Source organism: Phalacrocorax carbo, chromosome 25 (assembly GCF_963921805.1).
Source record: "Phalacrocorax carbo chromosome 25, bPhaCar2.1, whole genome shotgun sequence".
NCBI lineage: Eukaryota > Metazoa > Chordata > Aves > Suliformes > Phalacrocoracidae > Phalacrocorax > Phalacrocorax carbo.
This window is the reverse complement of record NC_087537.1, coordinates 3966558-3986852: the sequence shown is the minus strand read 5'-3', so window position 1 is coordinate 3986852 and position 20295 is coordinate 3966558. Positions and strand designations below refer to the sequence as shown.

The 20295-nt window shown below is 55.3% G+C and overlaps 2 protein-coding genes across 2 annotated transcripts; one reads left to right on the top strand and one right to left on the bottom strand.

The window, feature by feature from the left end:
- Nucleotides 1-1964: 1964 nt before the first annotated feature.
- On the bottom strand, nt 1965-12565 carry LOC104042720 (parathyroid hormone/parathyroid hormone-related peptide receptor-like). Its single transcript, XM_064473169.1, has 13 exons — nt 8765-12565; nt 7002-7107; nt 6461-6571; nt 6216-6340; nt 5910-6004; nt 5364-5550; nt 4751-4904; nt 4502-4562; nt 3858-3924; nt 3492-3590; nt 2987-3124; nt 2823-2864; nt 1965-2591 (listed from the first exon to the last, which is right to left on the bottom strand). The coding sequence occupies exons 1-13, from the start codon at nt 8840-8842 to the stop codon at nt 2238-2240; spliced, it is 1617 nt and encodes a 538-aa protein (XP_064329239.1). The 5' UTR covers nt 8843-12565; the 3' UTR covers nt 1965-2237.
- MYL4 (myosin light chain 4) lies at nt 12445-19359 on the top strand. The gene is made up of 7 exons (XM_009507034.2): nt 12445-12621; nt 13482-13509; nt 15865-16014; nt 16571-16744; nt 17166-17243; nt 17933-17976; nt 19102-19359. Exons 1-6 carry the CDS (start codon nt 12523-12525, stop codon nt 17959-17961), a joined length of 558 nt encoding a protein of 185 aa, XP_009505329.1. The 5' UTR covers nt 12445-12522; the 3' UTR covers nt 17962-17976; nt 19102-19359.
- Nucleotides 19360-20295: the final 936 nt, after the last annotated feature.

Here is a 20295-nt window from a genome sequence, read left to right as displayed (position 1 = left end):
TGACTTGCATGTGTACTGGTTTCAGTTGAGACAGCGACTTGGTTATTTGGGACCCTTCACTAACTAGCTCTAATCTGTTGGGATTTTTTTTTAATAGCTTCCACTTGAATTACCTCATTGCAGTCTAGGCAGAAACCACACTGCGCTGGTTTGAGCTCTGCATATTTAGTGTTAAGACAAACATTCTCCAGGGCAGGTGTGGCAGGGGGTTTAGAGCAACTGTTGAGTTCTGCTATCCTTATCACGCTTAAGGTTTATCACTCTGCACAATTGAAGATTTGAGTTTCGAAACGAAAAAACAGCTCCGTGGTCTGAAGCTGCCATCTGCTCCCTCCCTTCCCAGGTCTCAGCTCGCTGCCACTGGGAACTCGCCCTGTGCGTGGCTTATGCTTGGGTTTCTCCCCTTCTTTTTAACACATCCCTCTGCTGTTTGATAGGATTATTGAAATTCCTCACCCCCCTCTCAGCTACCAGGAGCCTCGTGAGACTTGAGTGAGTAAATATCGATCACTGACAGAGAGCTATAAACGTCAGCTCACAGGTCTGTGTTAGATACATGAGAGGGTTGGTTCCTTCTGTGCGGAACAAGGTAGCAGTGTGAGCGGCACGCCAACTCCCCGGACAGAGAATCTCTCTCCCGGCAGAGGCAGGGTGTGCCGCTTGCTTCTAAAGACACCAGAGCTCAACTCGCTGCTGAGCAAATCAATGACAGGAAGCTCCGGTTTGTTTGTGAAGTGTAACCCTGGGGTTCTGCTCCTGCCTCTGTGCCTGCGCATCAGTTCAACCCTCTGCCTCTCGTCCCCCGGAGCGGGGCAAACATTGCCACCACCCAGCTGGGCCAAGAGCCTCTCCCATGTCATACAGCACTTGCTTTGTTGGATGGGAGGTGGTGCAGATGTGCCTGATGCTGCACCACCTTCTGGACCATTTAAAGAACATGAATCGTGGAGCCCTTCCCTTCCCTGACGTGCAGCCTGGCTGGCTGTCACTCCAGTGCTTTCTCATCCTTGTGACTCACTTTGTATCTTAGCTTTTCGCTGCAAGATCAGGGAATGCCCAGAATTAGTTACATGTTCTCTGCCACTGTCTTTATCATTAAATTACTGCCTTGAGGGAACGTGTCTCATTAGAGCAGGTAGGGAAGAAACGCTCCACGCTACCACCAACAAGCTGTTTAATTTTACCTGGCATATGTACCCCCTCTCCCAACAATGTTGTAATTCTCCCCTCCCCTGCGGTCTGCCTGACCTGTCTGGGCTGGGCACTGCGAGCTCCTCGGGAATGTCTTTTCCCGTCAGGGTGACGAGCTTTTCCAGGCAGGGGGAAGTCGGGGCTGCCTTGTCCCCGACAGCGAGCAGTGAGAGCAGGCCTGCCTGGCTGTGAACACGGCTGGGTTTCCAGCCCTTTACACCCTCTGCTGTCCTCCAGTCACCGGTCGCTGTGCATAACACCACTGAGTCAGTAATGGAGTTTGAGGACAGAAGCGAGCCCTACAGACTGTCTTTATTCACTTTTTTAGCCTGCAGAAATATTACAGGGCCAAGGCTCTTGCGTGCAGTGGTTTGTGTGTTTATGGACAACCGCGCTGTAAAGCCTGGGGGACCCGAGTGTTTCCCTGTGCCCTTCCCAGGCCGTGAAGCTTGGCCTCCCTGCCCGAGCCCATCGATTCCCAGTGACTCGTGCTCCCTGGTTCTGGCTGAGCATCGCGTGCGGCGATTCACAGTACCTGTGAGCTGCACAAGGATGCAAGTAAGTGCAGGGTGAGCTGCAGAATAGCTCTGTGGGCGCTATTTGCTCCGCCTGCCCTGGGCTGTACAATGCATGAATTGGTGCTAAATGGGGGACTCAGGCTTCAGGACTGTGGGCTCATAGATTTGGCTTTATACACGCTGGAGCTGAAGTCACCTTCCAGACTGCTGAGGTAAGGCTGAGCCTGGAGGATGGTTTCCTGGTGATGATTCAAGGCTTAGCGTGCACAGACATCGCTTACATCAATCACTTGGCCGTGGAAGGAAATGAGGTTATGAACTGGCTGCTTGTTTTTGGGCCAGGAGGGTAGAAGGAGCGAGAGCACGTGGTCCCTTTGCACACCGGCTGCGAGGGAAGGGGAACTGTGACGTTCCAGCTGCTATCCCCTACCGTAGCTCTCCACGCAAGCGTAAAAGGAGCTCAAAGCAAGAGGATCGGCACCTTTCTGGGCACAGCTGGATGGTCGGATGGGAGACACACTGTTCACTTCATAGCATCGTCTCCAGCTCTTTGTGTAGGTTGGGGTGACGCTGATTCAGGTCTGTTAAGTCCATTATGTTTTCCTCACAGGCTTTATGGCTCATCTCCTGGGGCGGACAGGGCAAAAAGTTATCCGAGGCAAAGGAGCTGGGGATGTAGCCTGGCAGGCTGGCACGGGCAGGGAGCAGCGGCCCGCGTTGCTGCGCGCTCCCTGCCCCTCGCCCCACGAGGCTCATGCTGGTGGCCTGGGAGGCCAGCCCGCCGTAGCAGCAGCTCCCTGCCGCGCTGGTGGCACGCGCCTTCTGCTTGAAGTCCAGAGCCAGGCTTCTCCGAAAATGGGCTTTCTTAATCTCTGCCTGCACCTGAAGGAGAGATCGGAGATGGCTGCTGGTGCCCAGCAGCACAGGCATCCCTTCCCTTCCCCATGGTTTTCACTCCTAGTGATTTTTTCTTTTGCTTTCCAAATCCTACTGAGAGGGTTGGATCCAAGTTTTTTTCCCCTCTGGTTATCCCAGCCTGGGGGTTGAGAGTTAACTTCCCCAACCCTAAAGCGGCTGGAAGCAGCAGCTCAGCTGCTCACACTTCTAACTTACCTCCCCATTGCAAAAGCAGTAGATAAAAGCCACAAAGAAACCCTGCCAAAAGAGACAGAGGTGGAGTTTGAGTCCTGAGCTGGGATCTGTACATGTCCCTCCTCCGCCCCGGACGAGCATCGCTCGGTGTTTGGAGCCGGGCCGGCAGCCCCACGTCGACGTACCTGAGAGGAGTTAAAGAGCATCTCGTAATGCATCTGGATCTGCCACAGGACCCCGGAGACTTCGGTGTAGGGCATGGCCATGAACACCACGTAATGGACTCCGAAAAGCGGCATCAGCACCAGCGTGGACTTCAGCAGCTTCCTGAGTGGAGAAATGCTCTGAGCCGTTAGCGGGGACCTGCCAGCCAGCCTGCAGCCCCCTTGCAGACGTCGGTTAGCACCCTAGCGAAGAGGGCAGTCGCTTTAGCCTCTGCTGCTGCCGCAGCTGCTTTGTGCATAGCTATTGCACAGTGTCCAGCCTGCAGGCGAGCAGACAGAGCTTGAACTCCTGAGCCTGCTGTTCCAATGAAACTGAGCTGCCGAAGCGCTGGCTGCCATCGTCCTGCTGCCCTCCCTTGCTCCTGCAGCTGCTCTTCGTCCACAACCCTCTGGGGAACCATCTCAGCTAAACAGGCAGAAAATGAGCCAGACCGGGGCCAGGGGCTGGTTTTGCTGCTGCCGGCACTTGCCTGTACTGCTGCCGGGGGTCCAGCTTCCCCGTGTTCGTCTCCCAGAGCTTGGAGGCCAGCACCCGCACGATGTTGAGGAAGAGGAAGAAGTTCACCTGCCAACAGACACCTGCTGTGGTTTTGTTGCCTGCAGTGACCTCGGGTCTGCCTGAGCAGCGCCCTGGGATGAGGACAGGCAGTTCTGGGTGAGCTGCAGGCAGGGATATGGGGGTGATGCTGTGGTCAGAGCGGGGAGTGACCAGTGCCCTGGGGTGCCAGGGTGGCTGGGACACAACCCCAGTGACCACAAGCGAACGGCTCTGGGTCTCTATCAATCCCCTTTCACCAAAAAGGAGCAGGAGATTCAGCCACAGGATTCATACCACAATGGCAGCCAAGATGGGGACCTGATAAATCCACTTCATGTTCCCTGCGCTGAGGTCCCAGCACCTGAAGAGACCAGTAAAGAAACACCTTGGAGAAACCTGAAATCACTGGTAAGGAAAATTGCCGGCTGATGGCTCCCCGTGCCCCCAGCCAACATCCCCATCCTCCCACCCTTCCCTCCCTTTGTGGAGTCTGTGTAAATCTTGACCCAAGAGCAGCCATACTACTGGGATTCGTAACCATCACAGCCTTGCAAATCAGTTCTCAATTAGCATCAGTGTTCCTGAGGGCTCCTTGGCCAACTCATCTAAAACTGCTGTACGTTTGGTGGCCTTTCTCCTTTTAAAATGCTTAACTTTAGAACATGCCCTTTAGCAGTCACCTTTGCACTGTTTATTGATCAATTCATGGTGTAAACCTGCATCCATCTTCCTCAGAAATGCAGAACAAAACCACTTTCGGTCTGGATTACTGACGATTTTATGAACGAGCCTTGTACATGTGTATGTGTCCACTCCTCTTGTTCTTTTTGGAAACTTTCATTTTCCAAAAGTTCTGGTGCCCAGGGATATTTTGCATTTGCATTTGCAACCAGTCTTTCCCTCCCCAAAGGCCTGTTGGCGAAGGTGGACCTACGTACTCTGTATCCGCCAGGGAGGCCCTGACGCTGGCCCAGACAGACACAAACACAGCGGGGAGACCTGGAGGGGCAGGAACCAGAGTGAGGAGTGGGGATGAAGCTCCACGTTTGCAGACAGAACCAGCTCCTGGCAGCTGGTCTGCACCCCACTGCCCTTGTCTGGGCACTCAGTGCCACGCAGCCGTGGCTGATGCCACAGTTCCCAGTTGGTCTCAGCGGCCACAGCATTGGGTTGGGGTCCATGCTTACCCCAGCCGATGATGATGAGGACCCACAGGTAGTTCTTGTTGGAGAGGAAGGCCATGAAGATCAGGCTGTGCAGGTAGAGACCTTCCACCAGGATCCAGTAGTGGTTGGTGGCCAGAAAATAGAGGAAGAGAGTCACCACCGCCTTGCAGCCAACCTGTGGATATATAGTCAGCGACGTGCCCGTACCAGGCTGTCCCCTGAAAACAAAACCCGGTGGCTTTTGCTCTCTGGCCAGCAAAACCCAGGCTGTGCCCCATGCCTGGCTCACGCGCCTCCTCTTGCAGGGAGCTACGTCCCCCTGGGCTATTCCAGCGTCAGATGTAGAAGAGGTGCTCTAGGTGTTTCCCGTAGGAGAGATATTTCCCATACCAGGGCACTCTGAGCTCAGACACACTGCGATACCCGCGTCCTCTGTGGCTCTGAGCTCTACTGTGGGACCAGGATGGGGAGAAGCTGGGCAGAGCTGTAGGCGGCCCTTCATCCCCCCCACAACTGTATTACCCCTGAGCAGCACAGCCCCGTTCTGGGAGGGTCCCAAGCACACCCCCTTGCACCACGGCTCCTAAATCCCCCTTTCCCCTGGTTCTGCCTCCCGTCTCAGTGTGCCACTTGCCAGGTGGCTCCGTTGTCCCGGTGAGGGACCCATTTCTGCCTTGAAGTCGTCCTCCCGCATCTTTTCGGTCTCGCTGGCCAGTGTGCCTGAGTAGAGCACCACGTCCTTCACGAAGATGCTCACCGCCCGGCAGATGAAGGAGGTGAAGAGGTGGACGTGGATGTAGTTGCGTGTGCAGTGCAGGCGCCTACGGAGAAGGGGTGCGACACGAGCCCAGCCCCAAGCTCATCACATGTGGGCTCAGGCAATGGGGGGCCCCAGAGAAGGTGAGCTTCAAGGTGTCAGCACTCCCATGGGCACAGAAGCCAGATCTGGGGCAAAGTGGGGTGTCAACCCCTTCAAGAGCAGGGTGGGGTGGACGGGGAGCTTGTTGTACCGGTCACGTGAAGGGGGGGTGGCTTTGGGAAATCATCTGATGTTTGTGCTGGGGCTTGGGGCCAGTTCCTGTTCCCTGAGGGGCTGCTCCCCCTCCAGGGTCGTGTGTGCAGGCAATGGGGAGAAGACAGTTCTCCCCCACGTGGGTATGGGGGTTCAGCTCCTCCTTACTTGAAGTACGAGAGGATGCAGACAGCAACAATGAGGGAGGCCAGGGAGATGGAGTAGCCGATGGTGTACATCAGGTGCAGGCGGTCAAACACCTCCTGGAAGAGAAGGGCTGTGCTCCGCAATCGCTCTGCAGCCCAGGCCCCCCCCAGCCTCTGGGCTGAGAGCACAGGAGGAGCAGGGCTTGCTTGGGGAGCGGAGGGGGAAGAGCCAGCCCCCTGCTCCCGGCAATTCCCACTGCCTTTGCTGCATGTTTCCCTGGCCCCCATCCCAACCCCTTTCCCCAGCACCTCCGATGAGCAAGGTCACCTTCTCGCGGCTCCGGCTCTCGGAGGAGAAGAGCAGAGCGCATTCGGTGTAATTGGCCCATGTCTTGTTGATGCTGAGAGCCATGGCCCAGCTCCCGTAGGCGCTGCAGTACCTGTAGGCATGACCTGGGAACAGCGACGGGTGTGTGACAGTGGCAGGACCCGTGGAAAGCCCAGACACGTCCCTGCTTGGTGGAGGATTATCACCAAGGTGAGGTCGCTCCCTGCCCGGGTGCAAGCGCTTACCTTTGTGGTTGAAGTCATAGATGTAGTCGGGGCAGGGCACCGACACCTCCTGGCTGGGGGAGCCCTTCGGCCAGCAGATAATCCCATCCCACTCTGGAAGGCAGCTGGTGTCTGGCCAACGAGCAAAGACACATGTCACTTTGGCTCCGAATAGGGCCACGTCGTAAACTCCAGCTTCCCCAAGCATGCAAGGAAACCGCACCCCCACACCATCACCCCTGGCCTGCAGAGCAGGGGGAGCCGAGGGGGGCCAGGGAGGGGGACACATCCCATCACGTCCCACCTCCTCCTGGGGGGCCGAGGCCCCTCCACCTGCTCTAATTTGTGGTGTGCACAGGGCAGCCAGCGCTGGCTAATCAGGGTGGTGACGTGATTAGCACCTATTTGCGCCCAGAGCAGGCACCGTGCCAGGCGCTCCACCAACCCTCAGGAGCCACGTGTCCCTGGCCCCATCCCACTCCCATCGGAGGGGACAGCATTTCCCACAACATAGCCAGCTCCACTGGGGCTGCCTGACCCACGCGCAGGGGAGGGATGCTACCTTTGATCTTCTCCAGTTGGGCTTTTATGTCTCTCTGACATTTCTCCTTCGCTTCCACCAGGAGATAGATCTGCTCTTCTTTTGTGAGAACATCATCGGGGTCAACCTGCCAAGACAAAAACGAAGTGATGACCCTCACCTCTGCATGGCTTGGCTTGGGCCAGCAGTGTCAGACAGCAGCTCGGCTCAGGTCTCCTCTTCCTGCTCACAATTTAGAAATGAATCCTCCCTGGGAGAGCTTGACCCACCCTGGTGATCTCCATGTCCCCAGAAAGCCGCCGCCACCACCTGCTTGGTGACATGAGCCACCCATGGCCGGGAGCTGGGATCCAGGAGCTGGGAGCGAAGCTGCTCTGTCCCAGCAGCACCCCAAAGGTGATTGGTGAGACACCCATGAATGTTTCCCGCCTTGGGGCAGGACCCACATCACTTCTGCTGCCACAAAACACCCTGTTGCTCCTTGCCACCAACCCCTGAAGCCAACCAGCTAATGAACACCAAGTCCAAAATCACAAAGGACTCAAGGGCCGTTACAGGAACATCATGTCCTGACAGGGAAACAACGCGTTGCTGAACCCTGCAGTGTGGTGGTCTTGCTCACAGACTTGTAGCATCAAGCAGGACATTTCTTGGGGCAATAAATGAGAGTCAAAGCCAGTGCAAGGGACAGGAAAGAAAGACAGGAGCACGTATGGAAAATTGGAAGTGCTGGTAGGCAAAACTAACGAGCACCCACGGCGTGGCCATGCTCTCCCAACCCTCCCCAGGTAACTCAGGTTTGTGTGGCTTTGGGTAAATTCAAATGACACATGGAAGAGAAAAGCCCTGCCTGCCTTCCCGCTCTTGGTTTTCCCATTTGCAAGGCTGGGGCTGACCACGGCCCATGCGCCACTGAGAAATGCTCGTACTTCCATGTTTCTGTGCTAGAAATCAGAGGCATGTCAGGCTTCTGCCCTGGCTCCTCCTCACCCACCCCACCAGTGGTGCTGGATGTCCCCGTTGCCCACGACGTGCCCTTCTGGGCCGGGTCTGTCGGCCCCTGGTTAAAGTGGCTGGCGGGGGGTCTGCAAAGAAGCGTGTGCTCAGTGCTGGGAGCAGCGCGATGCAGACGGGTGCAGCCTGCAGCGCTGCAGCCTCCCGGTCACACCACACATGCAAATGTGTTTTGGCATGTTTTGGGCTGAGGTGCTCAAAGGAGTTTGGAGTCAGGATGAGGAAACAGCTTTTGAAGTGAAAAGGAGCTGGGATGCAGAGGATTTGTGTTGCTCCCCGACTGTCCACAGGTGAGCACGGCCAAATCCTGCCCCAGAGGAGACCCTGAACTCCCACTCACGCTCTTCTCAAAAGCAGCTGTCTGGGTGGGTGGACAGGAGGGGCTTGCGAGGGGCACAGGGGTCCTGGGGGGCATCAGCAGGGTGGGGGCCCGGCTTTGGGAGATGCACTGGGTGTGCCCAGCTCTGCCCTCAGCGCATCCGTCCAGCCTCGCCTGTGCTGATGGTAAATCACCCAGCTCTTTCTGTTCCCCCAAACCTCTGAGGCAGCAAACCCTGCCCTGGATGTGTCCAAGAAATGGAAAAACCATCATGTCTCGGTGCCTCCATAGCTGCTGGAAAGCTTTAGTGGGAGCGGAGCAGCTCTCCCCTCCCGCCCAGCAGCTCTGCGGAGTGGGACTATGCGGCCCCCGACCACAGCAGGTTGCACAATTAGGAATATTTAAAGCCAGGAGAGCACCTGAAGGAGCCCACGAGGCCACGCAGACTTACCAGAGCCCACGCAGAGCTTAGGAGGCAGCAGCAGAGGAGAGCCGCCGTGATGCCTCCCACAGGGACGGATGCCGCCATGGTCCCACCACGCCGCTCGATGGGAAGCTCAGGGATGGTGAGCTGGAGAAAGCAAAGCCTTCACCTGGGGACAGCCGAATTGCTGCTGGCCCTGGGCCGCAGGTGACAGAGAGGGCTGGTGCATTCAGCAGGACAGAGCATCTTCTGGGAGCACCTTCCCAGCTGCGGTCCCTGGCGAGGCAAGGTGCCAGCGAGGGCACAGCCCGTCCCTGGGTGCTCAGGGCTGGGGGAGCACCCTGAGGTGAGTCCCCTGTCCCGGCAGGCACTGCCCCAGCAGTGCTATAGGGAGCTGCTCACAGAATTACCAGGCAGGGGGGTTTCTTCCCCCACCATGCTTGCTGCTGTTCAGTCTCCGCGTCTCGCCTGCTTTAAGCAGCTCCTAGAGTATGTGCAAACAATTCCCGTTCCGATGGGGATGGCAGAGGTTTATTGGCTTAGCCCTAGGTGCTAAAATCCTCTTCATTCAAGGCAGATTCCTCTTCTCTTTTCAGAAACTTCTCTCACTGCCTGGTGGCTCATTTTTCAGCTGTCACAGCATCCCCTCGCTGCCCCTGCACTGCTCGGTCCCCTCCAGCCCCAGACCGGTCCCAAGGAGCTGAAGGACCTTGAGGAAAATCCCAGCGAGGTGGCTGGAGGCAGGGAGGCAGAGGGTGCAAGCACGTGAGCATCACCTCGGCACTGATGCTCCCGAGATGGGATGTCTTTCAGGCAGACGCCAGTTTAACCCTTTTCCTTCTCTCGGGGTTGGGGTGCGTTTTGGGGAGACATGCCAGGATCAGTCCCACTCCCCACTAGGACAAGCACCTCACTGCCTTTGTGCACTTGCTTTACAAAAGGACCTCACTGCACAGCTGCATTTAGCCTTCTGTGGATGGGGGCCGGCAGGACAGACGGACAGTCCTGGCAGCAGGGAGTTTCCGCTCCGATGGGTGCTTCATGCAGCCCGTGAATGAGATAAACCGAACAGGTAGGTTGGAGCTGGTCCCACCGCAGCAGACACTGTCCCCATCAGAGCGGTCCCTTGTCACCTGCGTCCTCACAGGGGGGCCCCGGGGCTGTCCCTGTGTTTCGGGATCATGCAGATGCCTGGCTTGAACCTGCCAGCTCGAACACCGTGTGTCCCCGCAGCAGCCCAGACATCACCCTGGTGAAACGGGGGCACAGAGCGGGGAGTCCTTGTTCCCCGAGCAGGTTGTCATTAGTAGGATGTGGCTGAAATTCAAAAGCCCAGTGCCCAGCTGGGACCTCACCCCTGGCCCGTGAAATCCATGGCTGGGTGCAGCTCTTGCTGCCTCCATAAGGGCAAAATCCTGCGCAGGGCAGACCCCCAGAGCCTCCCCCAGGGTTTTCCTGGCAGGGCGGCTCATCCTGGTCCCAACCACAAGCCCCCGTGGCTGCTTGGAGGAGGGTCAGACTTTCTCCCGGCTCCTGCGGTGAGGGAAGGCGTATCAGCCGCTGAGAGAGCAAAGCAAGTCCAAATGACAGAGCTCAGGGGGTGCTGCTGCTCCCTCTGATTAAATCAGACAGGAGAACAAGCCTCTCGGATGCTTTCCCTGCCACGGCAACCAGCTGTAAATCAAGGAGGGATTAGGAGCATCTTGGGCAGCTGCCCATCTCCCCAGCCCAGTTTAGCCACCGCCCCGGCCCAGCGCGTGGGTGCCGCCACCAGCCCTGCTCGTCCGGATGCTGCATGGGCATGTAGGACAGGAGAAGGATAAGCAGTTAAATTGCAGGATTAATGTTTTTTGAAGGCTCTTCTGGGTACTGATTTCTGACCCAGAAGCTGCTGGGGAGTGAGGATGGCGTTAAGGTGAGGTTATTCTGGAGTCGGATGGGTGTATGGGTGGATGCTGGCTGAGGGGGAGGCAGCAACGTTTAGGGGCAATTTGAGTCCTGCTGCAGGTGAAATGTGACGCAGGCTCTGAGTTTGCAGTTAGCAAAACATGTTGAGGGTTTTTTTTCTTAATTACTTGCTATATTATAGAGAGATCTAGAAAGCAATCATTGGAAACGACACCCACCCAGCCCCATCATCCAGCCCCTCGAATCCACGGTAGCAATCATGAGATGATGGCAGCAGGAAATTTCCCAGCAGTTTGTGTCTGCTGCCTCCTCCCGAAAGACCCCTGTAGCCCTGCTGGCGACGGCTCAGCCTCCGACCTGATGTTTGAGCAGTGTTTTGGCAGGGAAGAGGCTGGGGGGGCACAGGGTTCAGCTGGTGACGCTCCCTGTCCCCATCACACCTAGCGTTGCAGCAGCAGCTCCGAACAGTAGGATTAAACCTAAGCCTGTCATGCCAAGCCTGAGCTTCTGTGATAAACATGACCTGAACCAGCCTGACCCAACCACCTGAAAATATAAATATAACTGAACTTTCCATATCTATGTATAAACAAAATTTTAATATAAATATACACACACATATTATATATTTATGTATGTACAAACAGAATGGCTCAGACTCTGGCCAGCCCCAGGACCTCGTAGCCCTCGCACCAGGACTAACAGCATCTCGCAGGATCCTGTTCCACCCAGCGGCTTGCAACCATCCCTGCAGCCCAGTTTAAGCAAGCACGGGTCAGAGAAATGAGGCCGGGCAGCATCTCCACAGCAGAGAAGATGCTGTCATCTGTTATAATTAATTTTTGCCCATTTATTTCTGTTACCAAAATACCAGCTCTGGGACCCCAGTGCAAACCGGTGACGGGTTTCCCTTCCCCCATGCTCTCCTGCAATCTGGCTATATTTAAGTTGATGGTTTAGGAGACTCGGTGTAACCCTTGGGCCCCATTTTCCGGGATGCTGAACCTCAGCGTCTTCTGTGGGCCTTCAAACAGTTGGGAGAGGAGGGCGAGAGCAGGAGCATCTCCTAGCAGAGCCTGCCCAGCGCCTGGAGAGGAGGCGAAGGGAGACCCTATCGCCCGCTCTGCCCCATGGGTTTTGGGGATGAGTGGTGCAGGGCTGTGAAAGATCCTGAGGTGATGAATTAAATGCCTGACTTCAGCCATTGTTTGCGTTACCCTCCTTAGCCATCCTGACGGAGGTGAGCTCAGCTTCTCACCTGCAGCGTGGCCTTTTCCAGGGCACAGGCTCAGCCCTGGGGAGAGACTGAGGCAAACCAGAGCCTGAGCACGAGGCTGGGGGGATTGTTCAGCGAGGACTGAGCTCCTTTGAAGCAGCACTTTGTAAATCCCAGTCTTAAACAGGGCTCTGCAGCATCCACCCTTGCAGGCCTGCCGAAAAACAGACGCGCTTTTCCCATGGGTATCGCGGCAGGTTTATCAGCCGTCGTGTTGCTATTTTCTTGCCAGGCACCCAGGGCCGTTTGCATTTAGGCTTTCAGTGATCATTTAGCAAGCGGCCCCCATGCAGCCCACCCGGTGCAGGTGCTGAAGGGGAAGGCGTCCCCCCTTTTGCAGCTGGGGGGCGGGTGGTGGCTGGTGGCTTTGCTGCGCCGGGAGCCGATGACAATGGGCAATTGTCAAGTTGGGGCCCCTCTCGTTTGAGTTTTCTTCCTTTTATAGTAAGTAGCAGTTGCTCCAGCAGCTGGCCTGCCCCTCCGGGGTGAGGACAGGGCTCTGTATATAAGGGAAGGAGCCGACTTTGCCTTTCATCCCTCCGTTCAGTTGCTTCGCTGGGCAGCAGGACTCATCCCCACACTTTTGCAAAGACCCGGCGTGATGCCGCTCAAGAAACCCGACCCGAAGAAGGAAGCAGCCAAACCAGCTCCAACCCCGGAGCCACCCAGAGAGCCTGCCTTCGATCCCAAGAGCGTGAAGGTGAGTGAGGAATAAAGTTGCCATCGTCTTTCTTCGTGCCTCTCATTAGCCGGGCACGGGCAATGCAACGCGCCATGCAAACGGCATTCACCGGGCTGAGAGCCAGGTTTGGGAGGGGAAAATTACCAGATTGCATTGATGCAGCGGGCTGGGAGTGATGCTCGCCTCGCTGCGGGGATGTTTCGGTCTTCCCCCATCCAGCCCTGTGCCGCACTCACCCAAGGTAACTGCTTCGCACTCGCGCCGGGACGCTGCTGCCCAGAGCTCCGGCTGCGGAGTCAAACGCCCCACAGCTCCTGGGTGAGATGCCGTGTCAGGTCCTAGGCAGCATTAAAAAAGCTTTTCTGCCAAACACTGCCTCCACCCTAAACTATTTTGCTGCCTGTGTTTTCTCCTCCACGTGAGAGCATCTTTCATCCAAGCCTCTACAGCAGGAGCTCACTTTTCCTGTGATTCCCTGGGATATAGTTACATTTTTCAGCCAGAGCTGTGGCAGGAGAGTTGTTAATAGCAGGCTCAGCACGGAGGATGTGTGATCACTTGAACTAGGGATCAAGCCTTGAAATAACATCCTTTCCACCCAAACCAGCCCTGGCTGTGGGCCCAGCGTTCCCGCTGCCTGACCACCCCTTGCCTGCTGCACTGCTGCGGGCTGCGCTTTCCGCAGGGGTCTCGGCTCCGCGGTGAGGGCAGGAGCGCTCCCGGGCACGGCACGGCTGGGCACGGCATGGATACGGCCCCTGCCCCGAGCAGGCTGTGGAGCCTGGGGAGGGAGACGTTCAGACACAGGGGAGAGCCCCACCGTTACCCCCGGCAGTAGCACAGCCCTCACACCCGGCTCTGTTCTCTTCTCCCAACAGATTGAATTCACCGCAGAGCAGATCGAAGGTAAGTGCAGATTTAACCTTCTCCCAGAGATGGCATTAGAAATGGGGCGTCCTTTTTCCAGGTAGTTTTTTGCAGCAGACATGAAAGCCGAGGCCCCACACATCAAATCCCCTCCTGAGGGAAAGCCCAGCAGGATCCGGGTACCCCATTCCCCCACCATGCTGCTCATCCTCCAGGACAGGCTCGGGAGGTTTCCTGGCAGGTAGAAGGGATGTATGAAATCAGAAGGTTGTGTCCCCAACCAGCATCAGGCTGGTAAGGAGACGGGGAAGAGCGCTGGTGGGAAGGGAGGAGGCAGGAGAGGAGATGGAGATGGGAGCAGTGCCGGAGGGGAGCGGGAGCCAGCGCAGGGATTTAGCTGGGACTGCGACGCCGGGCTGTCAGGAGCAACGAATGGATCCTGGCTCCTTGCTCTGCACTGAGGGTGCCCCAGTCAAAGAGGACAATCCCAGCTTCAGAGTCTGGCAGGGAAAAGGTATTTTTCCATTCATGGTGAGAGATGCAGCCTGGTTCAAAGTCTGGGATTCGCATGGGAGGAGCAGCCCCTGGCGATGCAGGGACAGCCCCATGCCGAGGGGCTGAGCTGGAACTGGGATTTCTCATCTCTCCACGGGCAGTTTTAGTGCCTCTGTACAGACTAGGGAAAGGATAAGATCTGAGTGCAGATCCTGGTGGGAATACTGGGAGGAGGAGACACAGTATTCTGCAGGCTCAGCCCCCAAAGCAGCTTTTGAAAGGAGAAAAGAGAGCCAGTAGCAATGGGAGCAAGTTAAAATGCAAAGATATTTGGATTTAACTTGCAGCGACATCCCAGAGCATGTGACGTGCTCCCGTGGCTCCAGGTAGTCGGGGGTGGACATCACTGAGCACCCTCGTAGCGGTGCCTCTCGGCCCAGGGACTCACAGGTGGTGACAGCCCGCGGTGTGGGGGGGACCGTGGACAGGACTACAGGGACACAGCATGGGCATCATGGGGACGCGTCCAGGGGATGGTGAGGATCAGCAGAAGATATAAAGATGCCAAGTAGAAAATGGAGCAAACCCAAAGCCCTGGGCAAGGATTCCCACCAAACGCAAGGCCATGCCTACCAGACCATGACATCTCCATCTCCGCATGGAGACGGCGACCGTTGCATCCCACCCAACAGCAGGAGGAGCAGCAGCTCTGCTTGGAGTAAGCTATTGCTGGACATCACAAAGAAGATGGACCAGAACCTGGAATTCATTAGCACCACAGACACAAAACAGCTCTGAGCATTCATGTGGACAGGCTGGAAAGGCTGATGGCCCACTTAGGCCAGCCAGCTGCTCAGGTGGACTTGCTGGCCTGGAGGCAGCAGGATAAAATCCAGAAGTGTGTAGAGCATCTGCTGCAGGAAAACCACCATCTCGCTGCCTCCGTGGAGCAGCTGGAGAGGCAAGTGCCAGCCACCAACCTTGGGGTCCTTGGCTTGCCTGCAGAAGAAGAGGGTAAGGGCCTGGGGGGGTTCCTGGAGGACTGGTTTCCCACATTTTACACCTTCACATCAGTGAGGAGCCTGTTGTAGTGGAGAAGATCTTCTGGGTTGAAACGAGAGGCAGAGACCCAGCTCTGAGCAGCCGCCGGAGCATGGTTGTCCATGTAGCAGCATTGGGATTAAAGAGAGAATCCAGCAGCAGGTCAGAACGCTGAAAAGCATCACACACAGAAGGAAAGAGATCCTCAGTTGTTCCTAATTCAGCCCTCCTTCCTCCAGGTAAAATGTAACCCTTAAGGGCATGATAATTTACAGGAGCAAGCTTGGAAATTGATCTCCTATGTCCTTCCAAGTACGGTTGGCATGACGTGGTCTGCAAGGCTGGGGTGGGCATGGTCACCCTTCCCCAAACACGAGCAGTGCTGTGCTGTGTCTGCCTGGCTGGGGCTGGGGGGATGCCAGCAGAGCGGGACAGGGTGTTGCAGGTGTCATGGGAGCACAGTGGGACGGTCATGGGGGTCCTCAGGAGGCCTGAGTTGAAAAGGGGAAGGGAAAAGGGGATGTTCTGCAGCAGAAACTGCAGCCTGCACCAGCAGCCAGTGCTGCCAGCACAAGGTGGTGCAGGAATCCCAGCAGGATTTGTCCAGCCAGCTCCACACGGGTGGCAAAACCCGCTCAAGAAGCTGAGCAACCTGTTGAAGGAGTCTGGCAAGCTTCAGTAGCTTGTTGCTCAAGCCAGCACAGGGCTGCCTGCCCGGGGCAGCAGCAACGGGTGCAGAGGGCACCCACCACACACACGTGTCCATCCCTTCCCTGCCCGCCAGGCAGGACTCGGTCCCAGCGGGGCGGGAAATGGGGCCAGCAAGGCAGAGGACATCCAAGCTCTTCTTCCCCACAGAGTTCAAAGAAGCCTTCAGCCTGTTTGACCGGACGCCCACGGGAGCCATGCAGATCAGCTACGCGCAGTGCGGGGACGTCCTGCGGGCGCTCGGTCACAACCCCACCAACGCGGAGGTCCTGAAGGTGCTGGGCAAGCCCAAACCAGAAGGTGACAGCAAACTGGGGCAGTGGGTGGGACAAGCAGTGCCTGTGCTCCCTGGTAGCAAACGAAGGATTACATTCCCGCTAGGAACAGCCCTGCAAGGTGAAAGAATTGGGAAAGAAATGACGCTGAGATGCTTCATTCCTGCAAAATTCCTTCACTCCCCCTCCCCGTACCATGGCTGACGTAAGGGATAGGCTGTCCTCAGCGGGGGATGGTGGCAACTGGTGCTTAGCAGACCATATCCTGAGCTGGTGCAAACTGGGGTAACGCGACCAGTCCCAGTGCAGCCGTGTTGCCTTGGTGGCAGAGGACCTACCTGCTGGTTTTAATTTTTGGCTGATATCAGCAGTCTGTGTGCAGTCCCCAGGTGTTAATACTGTATTCCTCATGTGGATCTTCCCACCTCAATTTTAATATACCAATAGCCCCATCGCTTTGTGGGGTTTCTCCCCTGTACTCAGATGGAAATGAGACCAGGAAGGTTAAGCAGGAGCCCCTCAGATGCCAGCTTCAGCCCAGTGAAGTTAACCTCTGACCCCATCTCCCCTCCCCTTTCCAGAAATGAACACAAAGATGCTGGACTTCGAGACTTTCCTCCCCATCCTGCAGCACTTCACCCGCAACAAGGAGCAGGGCACCTTCGAGGACTTTGTGGAAGGGCTGCGTGTCTTCGACAAGGAGGGCAACGGCATGGTGATGGGGGCCGAGCTGCGCCATGTGCTGGTCACGCTGGGTACGGGCTGGCCCTGGGGAGGGGAGCAGGACACAGGCCACCCCTCAGCTCTTTCAGGGCGAATGGCTCGGGTTATTCTGCTGGTCTCACGTATCGGAGAAACCCTTTTTATTCCGCTGCTCGTAGGATTTTGTAGGAGTGAACGACTCCTGAATATGTGGCCTTTTCCATCTTATGCCACAGCTTCATGCATGCTCCAGGTGCGATGGAAAGTCCATAAAATCCTGAACTATCAGACAACCATTGCAGCTTGGTCCTCTCTCCACAACCTCCCACCAGCACTCCCCAGTCTGTAGTGGCACACGGCTCCTTTTTAATCCCCTTCTCCTTCCCCTGGTGGCTTTGGCTCTCTGGAAGAAGGACAGGAGGGTGCTGGCAGGCTGAGAACCCTTCCCCTCACCTCTCCACCCTCCTCCTCCAGGGGAGAAGATGACAGAAAGCGAGGTGGAGCAGCTCATGGCAGGGCAAGAAGATGCCAATGGCTGTATCAACTATGAAGGTAGGAGCGAGAGATGCTAATTGGGGCCATCCCAGACATGGTCATCTTGTCTTAGGGTGCAAAACGTGTCTTCTGTGAGGACACTGGTGGTCACTGAGAGGGAGGTGTGACCACCCTCCAAAGCCTTGCCGAGGAGAGCCGTGAGGCACGTCAGCTGGGGTGGGAACAAGGTGGTTGTGACAGTGATTTCCAGTAAAAGCAGCTGAATACAGCATGTTTCCAAGGGTTTCAGGACTGCTTTATCCCCAGTTTTGGCACTGTTTTGTTGTAAGCTATCAAAAATAAACAAAGCCAGCATCTTTCACAGCAGAGGCTAATTGGGAACATTTGGAGACCCAGCTCGCTCACAGCTCCAAGAGGGTGAAAATCTGGCACAGGGGGTGGTTGAATCTCCTGAAAATTGGAGAGCATTGAGGAAAAGAGGGTACCCATTTACCCTGGCCTCAGAAAACTGGGGATAGTGGTACCGGCTCATCTCCAAGAGGGGTTTGTTATCACTCCAGCCAGGTGTGGGATGGCATGTGAAAGGTGGGAACAGAAGGAGAAATCTCAGTCCTGGCAGAGCACGTCCCCTTCGTTCCTGGGGTGCCCCAGGCTGGGGGGGACCCCCTGCTGCCTCTCTGCCCACCCCACCACAGCTCACAGCATGCTTTGGCCTCTCATGCTCTCATTTCTCATTTCCTCCTCAGCTTTTGTCAAGCACATCATGTCTGGCTGAAAGAAGAAACTTTAGGTGAGTTTATCAGGGGCTCCCGCTTCTTACTCTGAAATCAGAAATCCTGCATATAACAGCCAGGGGCAGCGGAACCAAAACCCAAACCCCACAAACAACCCTGCAGCCACAGGACTAATGCCACAGGAATAATTCCAGCTCTGAAAGCACAAAAAGCTGCGTTCATGATAACGAACCTCATTTGTAACTCGTGCAGTTTAAAATTTATCGGGGCAGCATCAGCCCTGTGACTGTCAGCTCTGGTCTGGTTAATTGTGGTGATTCTCTGCTCGGAAAGAAAGAGGTTGGTGAGGTTTATGGCGATACATTTTCTAGCCCACCAGGAACTGAGGTGGTCATCCAAGAGCAGGCGGTGGAAAGAAATATTTAAAAACTTGCAGCAGTGAATTACTTGATGCTAAGAAAATACTAAGCACTTAGCGAGGAAATTTCTACATGACTGTGCTCATACTTAAGAAATATAAACACTCCTATTAATATTAGAAAGAATACGGAAAATGTACCATTAATGCTTGTGAAGCTTTTTGTGTTCCTCTAAGTGTGCCTGAGGAAAACAGAGAAACAGGTTTCTTTCAGGGTGAACTATCCCTCGGAAATTATTCATTCTAAAAGAAAATCCAAATAACTTAGAGCTGGCCCAAGTCTCCCCTGCCAGTGTCTTACGGTTTCATTATCTCGCTTACTTTTCTTAAACATTTTTCTTCTCCTCAGCTGTGTGAAAGGCAGCAGGCGGAAAAAAGGAGGGAAAAGATTGACCTTCAGATACTGCTAAATACACATATTAAACATTTAAAAATGCTTTTTTGTTCCCCCTCTACAAATCTCTTTAAACATCAGAAGGTTAAGAGACAGACAGGCAGAGGTCTGAACTTTGAATGTTCAGCATCCTTATTATCTTGCTTTTAATCTGTTTCTCTCCAGCTCCCGTTCATCAGCTCAGCAATACAGGTGGTTAGGGGGCAAACACTGCCAGGGAGACATAATTCTACATAAAACTACTTGCATGAAGCACTGGGGTATTTAATGGTGTGGAATTATGGCTATTGACATTTTGGGTTCACCTGAGAAGGCACACTCTTGCCTCAAAGATCCCTTGCGTTAAGCCCTCTCATGCTCGTCTCCCAGGCTCTTGGAAGTGTTTGAACCCACCTGAGCACCATCAACAGCAAGATTCCTCCACCCATGTCCCCTCTTCCCTGGATGTCGCACATCTGCAGGGATGTTTCGCATGAGCCACCACGAAGAGTTCGCCTTCACGTGTGTGTGCCTAAGCCTCAGTATATGACAAGAGATCTGCAACTGAGTTTTAAACGTTAAGTTATTCTTTTAATTTTTTTTCCTGTGACATTTGGCTCATTAAATTTCATTCCTTCATCCCTTAAACAGTATTTCTGCTTTGGCTTTGGACTACTCCTTGAAGCGGTAGATGGAGGAGACCCCCCCAGTCTCCGTCAGCGATCAGAGATGGCAGGATGTTTCCACAGAAAGGGGAACAAGGCAGGTTTTATGACCGCTAGATCTGAGGGAGGAGTTCAGATTTGGGGGGTGAAGGTCCTTGTTCATCACCCCGCCCTCAGCGAGGGGCCAGGAGCTGGGCTGCAGTCTGGCTGTGTCTTGCTGATGGGTGGGCCTGGAGCAAAGCGAGCATGAGGGACAGGTTGCATCAGACACCCTGTTCTCGGGAGGTTCTTTGCCTCCTCTCTGCCCTAAAACCAGCCCTTTTTTGGACTTGTAGCCCATCCACCCTACAACATGCTGCCCCATGAGCATTCCCTCCAGGTCCAGGCTGAACTGCACCGCGGAGCAAAGAAGAACCTGCTTGGGCCTGCCACTGCCCCTGTCACGGGAGAGACCAGCAGGCACCTCTCCTTCATCTATCCCAGCCAAAAAAAGCCAGAGGCCCTTTAGAAAAACCCAAAAACCATCAGAGAAAACATTTAAAACATTCTTTTTTTGATATCACTGACAAGTCCAAAAGTCCAGTTTTGAAGGTTGCTTTCCAGGAAGTTGAATCCTGATGAATCAGCAATTGGGAAGGAAAACAGGAAAGCAACGGGTATTTCTGGGCCAAATCACACCTCCGTCCTCCTGGCACAGGACAGCGGGCTCCTGGGTGCAGGTGGTGTCCTGCCTGGGATGGAGCCAGCCAGGACAGGGCTCCTGGGACGGTTCCTCTCCAGGCAGACAGTGTGCTCACAGCCAGAAGCTGTCTGGGGGCTGTGCGATGCGAGCTGGTGGTACTCTCCCTCTTCTTACCTGCAAAAAAACCATCATAACATCATTAGAAATGGTGAATAATTCATGACAGATAACTCAGCC